The sequence below is a fragment of the Felis catus genome, chromosome A2, assembly GCF_018350175.1.
Source record: "Felis catus isolate Fca126 chromosome A2, F.catus_Fca126_mat1.0, whole genome shotgun sequence".
NCBI lineage: Eukaryota > Metazoa > Chordata > Mammalia > Carnivora > Felidae > Felis > Felis catus.
The window spans coordinates 2,310,696-2,322,201 of record NC_058369.1 but is presented as its reverse complement, the minus strand read 5'-3'; the positions used below and the strand labels follow the sequence as shown (position 1 = coordinate 2,322,201).

The 11,506-nt window shown below is 62.9% G+C and overlaps 1 protein-coding gene across 7 annotated transcripts; it reads right to left on the bottom strand.

The window, feature by feature from the left end:
• Positions 1-955: 955 nt before the first annotated feature.
• TLE6 (TLE family member 6, subcortical maternal complex member) lies at positions 956-10,911 on the bottom strand. Of its 7 annotated transcripts, none has more exons than XM_045043364.1 (17): positions 10,831-10,911; positions 10,142-10,248; positions 9,567-9,625; positions 9,166-9,211; positions 8,125-8,166; positions 5,079-5,207; positions 4,667-4,985; positions 4,536-4,558; positions 4,191-4,251; positions 4,008-4,111; positions 3,885-3,922; positions 3,062-3,314; positions 2,718-2,968; positions 2,284-2,425; positions 1,715-1,865; positions 1,398-1,474; positions 956-1,238 (listed from the first exon to the last, which is right to left on the bottom strand). In XM_045043364.1, exons 2-17 carry the CDS (start codon positions 10,208-10,210, stop codon positions 1,134-1,136), a joined length of 1,869 nt encoding a protein of 622 aa, XP_044899299.1. In that variant the 5' UTR covers positions 10,211-10,248; positions 10,831-10,911; the 3' UTR covers positions 956-1,133. The 7 variants fall into 7 exon arrangements, 4 of the variants coding, with proteins under 4 accessions (XP_044899299.1, XP_044899302.1, XP_044899307.1 ...); XM_045043367.1 differs by having other exon boundaries at positions 4,209-4,251; XM_045043372.1 differs by having other exon boundaries at positions 5,079-5,141.
• Positions 10,912-11,506: the final 595 nt, after the last annotated feature.

The window sequence follows — 11,506 nt, the reverse complement described above, 5'->3', positions numbered from 1 at the left end:
GGGTACACAGGGAACAGCACGTGCGAAGGCTCAGAGGTAAGGCGCTTGGCCAGGTGGAAATGGAGGGAAATCTGCTCCTCCTCGGCTACAGGGGGAGCGAGGTCTCCAGTCCAGGCTTAAGCAGAGAGAGCCCCTAGAAATGTGGGCCAGCGGGGACGGGGACGTGACACGTCTGTGTTCCTGAAGCTCCTAGGGGCTGCTGTGGAGGACGGTGAGTGGGTGGCTGGGTGGGAGGCCCAGACGCCCCTGGGAACCTTCTGGAGGGAGATGGCAGGGTCCCCGCGTGGAGTTTTGGAGGTGCTTTTTGGGGAAGAGGACAATTCTCCAAGGAAAGCAGACCTCTTGGCACGATTGGGGGTGCTTATGCTGGAGGGGACAGGGCGAGCAGGTGGGGTCAGAGTCCCCATGGGGGGAGGACAAGCCTGCCAGAGACTCACTGCTGTTTTGCTGCGAACTACTGTGTTCTGCACCTGCCTCACAGGGCTGACAGAGGTGGGGGGTGCCGGGTGGGTGGGGAAGGGACCCGATCACTCTCGAGAGGGCGCCCTGGGCACCGTGGGGCTGAGCAGCATCCCCGGCCCCCACCCACTTGGTGCCAGGCATAGCCCCCCACCCCCAGTCACAACGACCAGAAATGTCCAGATTTGCCATGTGCCCCCCCCCCGGGGGTGAAGTTCACCCCCAGGTGAGATGCACCCATCTAAAGCAATAGGGCATCTTGGGAATGGCGGAGAACCCCACCCCTCGATGGCACAAATGGCTGGGAGACCCGTCTCCGGGAGATGAGGGGACAGGAAGAAGCGGTCCACGACCACCCCCACTCCCAACAGGGCGGTCAGTGGCTTTGAGGAGATTCTCAGCGAACCTGGACTTGAGGCTGGGTCCTTCCAAACCTCTGCAAGACGAGCGGGGTCGGGGCGGGGGGGGGGGGGGCGGGACGCACAGAACCCTCTGCTATTTCCAATTGCTTTATTACATGTGACAAAGATCGCCGGCCCCATTGCGCAATGCGGAAGAGACCCGGCTCGCCCACCACACCCCTCCACCATTATGCCTCCACCTTGCTGGGGGAAAAGGACAAAAAAAAAAAGAAAAAAAAGGATCCCGAGTCAGGACAGCTGGTACCAAGCCCCTCAGTAGGTGACCTGGTACACAGAGGCGTGGTCCCTGGACCCCGTGACAATCAGGCGGTTGTTGGGGGACACATCACAGCACAGGATGGAGGAGGTCTCGGGTACCTTGGAAGGCAGAAGGCCAGCATGAGCTGAGGGGGCTCACCCTCCCCGCCCCTCACCTCTGCTGGCAGTTCAAGCCTGGTCCCTCGGGGGGCCTCTGCATCAGGACCCCTGCGTTCAGCTCCCAGACCTGAACGCTGCCCCCCCCCCCCCCCGGGGTACCTGGAGCTCCACGGCCCCCGCGGGCATGCTATAGACACCAACCAGGTCGTCCGTCCCGACGCTCACCCACCACTGGCCTGGGAGGAGGCGGAAGGGACCAGTTTGTGGGGGAAATCGGCATCTGAGGGCAGGGCCCCTGGGGGTCTGGGACGCAGAGGTGGCCCCCCACCTCCCTCTTGCCTCTGTGGAAAGCATCACTGAGTGGTTCCTGCTGATGAAGGGTGTTGGGGGGTCAGGAGGGGTCAGGAAGGCGGGCTAGGATCCTGTGGGAGTCTGGGGACCACAGGGGACTTGCCTGCCCCTTCCTGGCCACTCACCGAGGGGGGAGAACTTCAGACCCAGGATGGTGCCGTCCTTACACCCCACCATGTGCTTCTGGCCCCCTCGGGTGGGCTGCAGCCACTGCTGGCCATTGGCTGTGCCCACCAGCACCCAGTCCTCCTGGGGACTAGGGGACAGGCTCATTATCTGGGGGGCAGGCGGCAGGGAAGAAGCTAGTCAGGTCCCAGCCTGGCCCAAGAGGCGGACAGGGGCACAGGGACCCACCCTGGGGGCTGACCTCCTGCCAGCCTCCCGGCTTCGAGGGCCTAATGAGCAACTTCACACTGTGGGCCTCAGTCTGCTCATCTGTAAAGCAGGTCGGTTCCCTCTACCTTAAGGGCTGACTGCGGAGACTAAAGGGGGCTATGAGCACCTGAAACAACATGAAAATGTCTGATGCTCTTGGGGCTGGAGGGGGGAGAACATCTCTAACGACCCTATTCCCGCCAGCACCACTGAGATGTGGGGTCCCATCCGGCCCCCTTCCCCCGACATCCACCTCCTTCTCTGTTCTGAGACCCAGCTACTACTACCTGGCCGACCAGACCCTTCCCAGCCTGCACACCTGAGACTCAAACTGGTACTCCTGAGGCTCTCTGGCAGCCCTCAGGTCCCAGCACCGCAGACAGGTGTCCAGACCCCCTGTCCAGACGTTCTGGTCTTTGACAGCAATGCTCTTGGCCCCATTCGGGTGGCCCGGCAGGTCCCTGGCCAGAAGGGGTATTGGGAGAGGGTCAGGGCTGAGACTCTGAGCCTTAAGCCCCAGGAATTCCCCTCCCCCACCGAACCACACCCGGGTGACAGATGGGGAAACCGAGGCAGGCAAAAGTGCCAGGACTGGGTTTTGAAGAAACCCAGCCAAGGTCTGAACTCAGGCCTTCAATGCTCTCAGATGCAAACGTTAAGTGGTCGGTCCAGGGGTTTCTCTGCTTTGGGGCTGCTGGATCCCTACTCAGGGTTTCAGGATGACTCCACGCCCCTCCCCCGCCCAGGCCTCACCTGATGACACTCTGGTCCCGTAGGTCCCAGATCCTGACTGTGCCCTCCGTGAAACCAGCCAAGGCCAGGCTGTCCTCAGGCTTGGAGGCCAGGGCCTGGCAGGTGAGGCCCGCGCAGGGCAGCTCACCGCTCACGTGCAGGGAGGGCGCGGTCAGGTCCCACACGCCCACGCCGGCCAGGTTGTGGCCACCCGCGAGCAGGGTCGTGCTGTCCGAGGACAGCAGGCAGGTGCGCAGGTAGGCCCGGCGGGTCTGCGGTGGGCAGAGATGCAGGGGACCGTCCTCGTCCTCCGCGGCTCTTCTGGCTCCCGCAGGCCCCGCCCCCAGAGCCAGCCCCTCCCTCACCTGTACACACAGGTGGCTCTCGGGATACCTGTCCTCTACCACCTGGCTGGCCAGGCTCCACACTTTGACACCACCCCTGCCACAGGTGAAGGCGTGTCGCACGAAGCTGCTGACAGCGGTGGCCAGCACGGGCTCCCCGTGTTCCAGCGTCCGCACCTTCTCCATTCTGTGTGGGATGGCCCGCTTCTTGGAGTGCCAGGGCAAGGCGTCCGGTCTCTTCCACGTGTCCTCAAAGTCCTCAGGGTCCCAGCATCTTGGGAGGGGAAGCCCCGGGGCACCAGCCTACTGGTGAGCCTCTCTGCCCGGAGGGGACCACCCCTCAAACCCGAGGAGCTTCAGTCTTTTGCAGACGTTGGGGTTCTCAGGCCTCGCTTCCCCCACGGCGCTACCCATGCCCCCTCAAGTACTCTCCCTCTCCTAGAACCAAACATCACCCCCTTCCACCTGGAATGCTTTGCCCCATCCTAGCAAACTCCTACTCATCCATCAAGACCCTAACCGTTACGCCCCTTCCCTCCAGGTAGCCTTCTCGTCCCCAGCTGGGCTCCCCCAGCCTCAGACCACAAGGTCAGGACTGTCTGCACCCAGCTCTAACACCCTCTTTCCATGGGAGTCCTTTCTGCAAAGCCAGAGCTAGTCACGTGGGGAGGGACAGTGATACTGGCCTGACGGTCTCCGAGCTGCCCCTTTCCACCCAGATCCCTCAGCTCTGGTTACTGAGGACAGTAATACGGTGGTGGGGAAGGGGAGGACACACCCACACCCCTGGTCCCCTCTACCTGCCAGGGACAGAGGTGCAGGTAGGAGAGTGACAGATACTTACATGGGCTTCAGGAAAGGGCGGGCTCTCCCAGCAGGCTCCTGTGGGCGGGACCAGGGTCATGCTCAGCTCCTGCCCCAGCCCTCCCAGCCTTGACGGAGGCCACCGCTCCGGCTGGGGCCTCACCTGGGCCACTCGGGAGAGCATCCCGTCCGCCTCGGTGCCTGGCTCTGTGCTCCCCTCGTGGGAGCCCTCAGGGGAGCCGAGGGAGGGCACAGGTGGGCTGAGAACTGGGCAAAGACAAGAGCAGATGAGTGGCGGGTGTGGGTCCTCGGGGCAGGCTGCCCCCCCTCCCCGCACTGGGATTACCCAAAGTGTCTTCCATACGCGGTTCCGGTCCTGAGTAGCGCGGTCCCAGGTCCTGACTCTCCTGCCCGTGGGAATTGGGGCGATCAGTTCAGACCAGAAGACCAGCCCAGGGTCAGTCTTAGACCCTGGAAACCTCAGGGAGGCCCAGGCGGTATAGACAGCACTCGCCAACAGCCCCAAGTCCCGTTCTGGGTGGGGCTACAGTCTTGGGACACAGTCCTGAGTCCCCCGAGGGCATGCGCGGCTAAGGACCCAACGGATCCCAGGACCCCAGCACCCAGCCCGAGGGCCCAGTCCAGATCACCGCCAGCCAGAAGCCCAGCCCTCCAGGTACCAGTCACTCACCAGGCCTGGTGCCTGCTCTGTCACTAGGACGAAGGGGGGGGGGTGAACAGGAGGACAAGGTTCAACTGTGCTGCCCCTGGACAGCCCCCTCCCACCCCACCCCCCAGGCCCCTCGCCCGCGGGAGGCTCACGTGTGTGCTGCGGCCGCTCCCCCTTATTGTGGGTCCCGGCGAAGATTTGCCAGAGCTGCTCGGTGAGGACGTCCTGCCAGAGCTGGGGCTCCGAGTCCCAGGACGCCGGCGTGTCCAGCTGGTGGGCTGGGGCGTCGTCCACCCCCGAGCGCTGCGTGAGCCAGTCTGAGGACCTTGCGGCCACGACATCCTCGAAGTGCGGCCCCTGGAGACTGGAGCGCGGCGGGGTCGGGAGCGCCGGGTGCGGGGAAGCCTCGGGGCTGGGGGGCCCCCAGGAGTGCCGGTCAGCCAGCCCACCCGAGACCTGGCTCGAGGGCTCCTACAAGCACACGGTTGGGAGGGGTGGGAGGGGGCGCCCTTGGCCCCGAGCCCGTCCCCTTCCCCATCCCCACCTCGAGGGCCGGGCACCCACCTCCCCCGGCTGGAAGCCCCGGGGTCGACTCCAGGTCTCCATGGTCCGCAGGAAGTTTTCTGCCTGGAGGGGCAGACGCGTCCCAGCTAAGCCTCTGCAGCTGGACAGCCCCGGGGCGCAGACCTCCTCCTGCAAGGGTCCCTCAGTGTGCGAGGCGGGGACACACTGCCTGCCTCGAATGGTTCTGGGCGGATTGATTGGTGGTAACACAGAGCCCTCGGCACCGGGCTGAGTGTGAAGAGAGTTCTTTGTACCCAGAACTCAGCAGCAGGTGGTAAAGCCTAGCCCTAAAGGCCAGTTTCATAAAATGGTAGAAGGTAGGATCCGATCTGGTCCTCACCCCAGGACATATTCCCCTCTGCGTGGGGACGTGTGCATCTGCTTAAGTGTTGGAAGCGTATTAGGAAATCGACGAGGGGGACGCCCGGGTGGCTCAGTCGGTCAAGCATCCGACTTCAGCTGAGGTCACGATCTCGCGCTCCGTGAGTTCGAGCCCCGCGTCGGGCTCTGGGCTGATGGCTCAGAGCCTGGAGCCTGTTTCCGATTCTGTGTCTCCCTCTCTCTCTGCCCCTCCCCCGTTCATGCTCTGTCTCTCTGTCTCAAAAATAAATAAACGTTAAAAAAAAAATTAAAAAAAAAATGCAATTCCTCCAGTCTCAGGCAGGTGCTCAACAGCCAAGCAGGACAGCACAGACCCCAGAAGCAGGGGTCCCGAGAACGTGCCTGCGTCCGGGCTGTGGGCAGACCAACCCTCTTGGCCACTATTCCCAAGAATCCGTGACGGGGAGCCCTCGACGGGAACAAAGTTCAACTACATTTAGTCCAGTGCCAGACTAAATACAGCGGGAATGTTCTAGACCTGCCCGTCTAATGCAGTGGCTGCTGGCTTCGAGTGGCTACCGGGCACTTGAAATGTGGCTGGTGCCACGTGTTTAATGTCAACCCAGCTCCCGTGGCCTCCCGGAGAAGATGGCGTGGAGCTGGTCTTGGGTCTGTGGCTGTGCCAGCAGCGTCCCTGCCTTGTCAACGCGCACCCCTCCGTGGTGGGCACGGAGAAGCCGCCCAGAGTTGTCTGGCCCAGGGCAACCTCGAAAATCCTGGGAAAACGCTCTGATCCATGACGAGAGAGAGCCGATAAAGCAGCGCGGTGTGGGTGCCAACCGCGGTCTGGCCTATTTAACAGGGGTTACTGGCATTCCCGTTTTGCAGACGAGAAAACAGAGGCCCAGAGAAGCAGGGGCAACCTGTCAAAGTCAGGACGGGGCTTACCTGCTTCCATCTGGAGCCCGGTCAGGCAGGCGGAATGGCGAGGGAGGGGGCGGGCAGCGGGACCCCCTCTCGTGGCCCCTCTCGGGACCTGCCTCCCGGGGCAGCCGGTGATGGGTTCCCCAGCTGGGCCTCCCAGCAGCACGCGCCCAGGGGAGCCTTCCCCAGCTCGCCCTGGCTCGTTAATCCGCAATTTACTGGCACTTGAGTGCACTCACCATGGGAAGAGTGGCTCCCTCCTGCCTGCTAGCTGGCCCTCCCTGGGGAGAGGAGCTGGCTGGGCCAGCCTGCTGCTGGGGATTTTAAATGTGCAGCAAGGAGGCTGGGAAAACAGGGAGCGGGAGACCGAGGGGAGAGGACAGAGGAGTCTCTGCGGGACTACGCGGCCAGCAAGGGTTCTAGGGATCTTCCCCTGAGTGGGGGTGAGGGGGGCTCCTGGCTTGAACGGCAGCTCTCGGGGGGCCTTGTCCCCTACATCCCTATACTCAGCAAGTGCTGCGGGGCCCCCCCAAATCCACAAAGCATTAAGTGACCACCCCGCCCAGATGGTCCCGTTCTCCTGCCCTGCCCCCACAGTCCATCCTCCAAAGGGCGCCCACGAGCGCCCAAGTCAGGTCTGCCCTTCCCTGCCTGCGGCCCTCCACGGCTTGCACCCCCCTGTGGGAAAAGCCCAGTCCTCCCCGAGGCCCCCACGGCCCTGCACCACCTCCCCTCCCTTCCTCTCGTCCCTTCATCGCTAGGCTCCAGCCACTTACACGGGCATGCTCTTGCCCCAGGACCTTTGTCCCGGCTGTGTCCTCTGCCCATCCTGCTCCTCCCATCCTGGACATCTGCACTCCCTCTCTGGTCACCTTCCCAGCAGGCCTTCTCACTCCCACCCCTGCCCTCATGTCCCCCTGGGCGGCTCGGTCCCATCCCCGCGCCTTGCCCAGCCTTCACCATCCGACACTCTTGTTTACCAAGCCCTCATCACCCCAAGGGCACAGGTTCGTCTGTGTCCTTCTCTATTTCCCTGGCACCTGCAACCACACTTGGCAAGAAGGTGATGGATAAGGAGCTGTTGAATGAATAACCGTGTTCTGGTTCCTTCCTGCCCCCCCGCCACCCCCCCCCCCCATCAGTCTCTCCCTGTTCTGTGCACTGCCCACCCCAGGCCCTGCTAAGTTGCAGACACGGACCTGGCCTTCCGCCAGTCACATCTGGCACAGGCAGAAAGTCCTGCCAGCACCCAGGAGAGGGGGCCAGGTGGCGGAAGGACAGGCAGGAGTGGAAGACAGGCTTCGGCTCGGGCACGGAGCCCTGTGCTGGGAGCCCGGGCCCCCGTGCAGACCTGCCCCCCCCCACCACCACCCCCAAGCTCATGTGCGATCCAGGCCCTGAGAACCCTCAGGCGCACGGAAGGCCACAATCCGGGTGTGCCTGGCACATGACAGGCCCTTTGGGGCAGAAGTGACAGACCTGCAAAGTGCTGACTGAAAAGGTCCCTGGCCTCCTCTGAGCCACGCAGGGACCTGGGAGCAGGCCGGGGAGGAGCCTCAAGAGGATGGGGGACGGGCTCCGATGTGCGGGTGCGTGGGGGCTCCGGGTCAGGCTGCCCTCCTCTGCCCACAGCACTCCAGGGCTCCCACCTCCTTCGGGGTGAAAGCCCACGTCCTCCCCACGGGCCCCACAAGGGCCCCCACAACCTGTCCCTGTCATAGCCTCTGTCTCTTCCCCCCCATTTTTCCTGTCTTTCAAGGAGGGGCAGCCGCACCCCAGCTCCTGGTCATCAATCACTCACCTGCTTGTGATGTTCCTGGAGACCCTGCCGGATCTTCTGGAGCTGCAAGGGAACAGCAGGGATTGCACCGAGGCGGGGGAGGGGTGGGGTGGCCAATGGAAGCGGACAAGAGTAGGAATCGAACGCTGTGCGTGCTTCTCCCCAACTATGTGATCCCGGATAAGGTGCTCTACCTCTCTGGTCACTACATCTATCAAATGGGACACCACCCACTACACAGAGTGGGAGCTAATCAGGGACACCCTTGGATTTCATTCTTATGGTGACGTTCAAAGACTCCCCAGAACCACAAGGCCCTACACACCTGCCCCTGTCCCCTCCCTGCCTCCCTCCCTCTCTCTCTCCCTGCTCCAGCCACAGGGGCCTCCTGGCTTTTCCTCCTCCAGGCCCATTCCTAGCCCCAGGGCCTTTGCACAGGCTACACCCTCAGCCTGGAATGCCCTTCCCTGCTCTCTCTGGATTGAAAAGCTTATCTTCCATACCTCACAGGGAACATCACTTCCTCCAGGAAGCCCTTCCTGACTATCTCAGCTCAAAATCTTTACTCCCGTCCACCCCCATCATCTTCCGGCTTCTTTATAGCGGTTACGGCTTATGAATCCGGTTTCTCCGTTCACTTCTCTCTCTCCCCCCGCCTAGAGGTGCCCTGTGTCCAAGGAGCTCGCCACGAGTCAAGAGTGTACACTTAGTCAAGTTAAAGATCCAGTTCCTCACAAGTTCTCCATGGGCTGCGTGTGGCCGGCGGGGTGCCATATTGGGCACCGCTGATATAGAACATTCTCCTCATTGCAGAAAGTTCTAGAAGACGGCACCATACTTAGCGCATACCCTCCCCAGGAGCAGGGGCTCCTGTTGCCTATCCTTCAAGGATGAACTGTCAGCCAAAGAAACGCGTGGAATTTGTAACTTTTGCAGCGAGGCCACTATTCACGAAGAACCCCCTTGAAGAAACTGGCCCAAAGGAAGCAGGAGTAGGCCCAGGAGAGGGGGTCCCCAAACCCGGCTCGCCAGGCCGCCCGGGGGCCGCCCGGTGGGGCTCACCGCGTGGTACGTGCTCTCCACCTGCGCCGTCAGGTGAGGGGGGAGCCTGAGCGGAAGAAAACCTCCGGTGAGACGAGCCTTCAAGCCCCGCCCCCCAGCCAGCCCCGCCCCCGCCCGGGGAGGCCCTGGAGGCGGCGTCAGGAGACGCGATCGTAGGTCTTGAAACAGACAATCGAGGCAAGTACATTCGTGCTAAACAACACAACTCGCAAAGGTACGCGGGGGCCCGGATTGGTGTTGCCGGTTTTCCGTTTGCTTCGGGCTCCAAGGAGGCTCCCCGCCTGCCGTTACTCGTTCTGTCTTTGGGGCGAGGGGCTCCGGGGCCACCGAGAGCGCGGACGGGACGCTCTCTCCCTCCGGGGGCCACAGCGGGACCTCCAGCCCCTGAGCGCGGCCGTCACCTGGGAAACTGCCGCCGGAGCTGATCCAGGACGTCCGGGGAGTTCAGTTCTGGAGAAGCCTGGGGAAGGGGAGAGGAGGTCGATGAACGGCGGCCTCCCGCCGCCCTCAGGCCACAGCTCCCATCCGCGCCTCCCTCCTGGAGGCTGGGGCCTCCTGAAACCTCCAGGGGAACTCGCTTTCTCCGGTCACGTGAGTCCCCACCCAGCCCCCTCACCCCGGGAGTATCTCCCATTTTGCAGCTTGGCCTAAAGTCTCAAACACGGACTCTCTGCAAAGTCCTTGAAAGTTTGCCCACACTGTTGGAAAGGGGTCGTTTCTGGAGCAAGGGGCTACTACTTGTAAAATATTAACCAGAGATGCTGCAGTCATGTGCTCGTCACCTGGGGGATAAGAAGCAAGTGTAATTTACAAAGGGCCTTGGCACCTGTCGGGAGGTGTGACCGGTTAGCGCCCCCAGCCTGAAGGCCTGGCCACTTGCCCTTGACCCTCCAGCAGGAGCAGGACAGCCAGGTTTGAGCCCAGCTTCCAGGAATGAGCACCCACAGGGGTAAATGCCTCACCAGGCCCTCCTCACCAAAGTTCCTGGGGGCCTCCTCACGCCTTGAGGGTGCTCCTGGGGGCGGAGATGGTCCCGAGAGGTCATCTTCAGGCAGTAGCCACAAGGACTTTAGCCAGGAGACTCTAAAAGCGACAAAGTGATGGCAGGTCCTGAGGGCAGAAGGCCAAGCAGCCAGGGACAGAACCAGCACCCCCCCACCCCACCCCCCAGTCTCCCCTCCAGGACCCAGGCCTGGATCCCCATCACCTCCCTGACCTGAGCACTGCATGACCTATATCCTGTGTTCAGTTACCAAACGCCGGGGCCTCCAGCTGCCCCAACGGATGCTGGGCCGCATCCAGGGGCCTCATCCCATGGGCTGGGAGGGAGATGGTGTCAAACACGTACACCTCCCTACCAGCTGCTGCCAGGGCTGGGGGACCCCCCGAGAAGGACGCTAAACTTCAACCTCAGTTTTGAGACCGTGTGAGACAAATTTGAGTACGGGTGAACGTCACCGGGAAGGGGTTTTGAAGGATGAGTAAGAGTTGGCCAGGGGAATTAGGACGTCTCAGACGCGAGGAAAGGGACCGCTCTCCACCCCAGTCACTCCTGTGGCACCAAGCCCCCTTTTTTACTTGGCTTCTGCCCCTCCCCAGCCTTCCAGCCTCCTCCCCAACCCCGCGGACTCTGGGGTCCTCCAGGAGACTCGCCTGCCCGCTCACCTCCCTTAGGACGGAGGCCCAGAACAGCAAGAAGGAAGCTACGTGGGGGGGGAGGGGGGGGCAACCAAGTTCAGGCTGAGAATGAGCGCCCCTCCAGTCCTCCCCTCATCCCGGAGCCCTTTGACCCCTCGGGCCCCGCCCCGGCCCGCCCCGGCCCCGCCCCGCCGGGCGCCACCTGCACCACGAGGACGATCAATGAACGAGCAGCAGCTGCACGTGGGCTCGGACTCCGCGGGCGGCCGCTGCGGACTCTGGCCAATCGCGAGGCCGCTTGCCCACGTGGCCCACGGCCGCTACCGCTGATTGGCCGGCTCGCCCCAGCCGCCGGCCGGGCTGTCAATCAGCGCGCCCGGCGCCGTCGCTTAACCCTCGCGGTACCGCTGTGGGGGGAGGGCAGCGGGCAGAGCCGCGGGCAGTTTGGGGTCCAGGCAGGGGCGAGGATATTTAGAAGGGTCTGGGGCTTGGGGTCAGAGGGTGCAACCTGGGAAGGAGCCGGGCGGCGTGTAGTTGCATTGTTTAGAGAGGATCGTCTTTAGCCTTGCCCGGGAGTGGCTTGTGGCTAGGGGTGGGGCTGGGAATGGGGGCCGAATCTTTCGCACTCGTTCCAGTCCTCACACGGGGGCTGATAACGTTTTTCCCTCAATATTAATAACGTGCAGTGCAGACGAAGGACGCT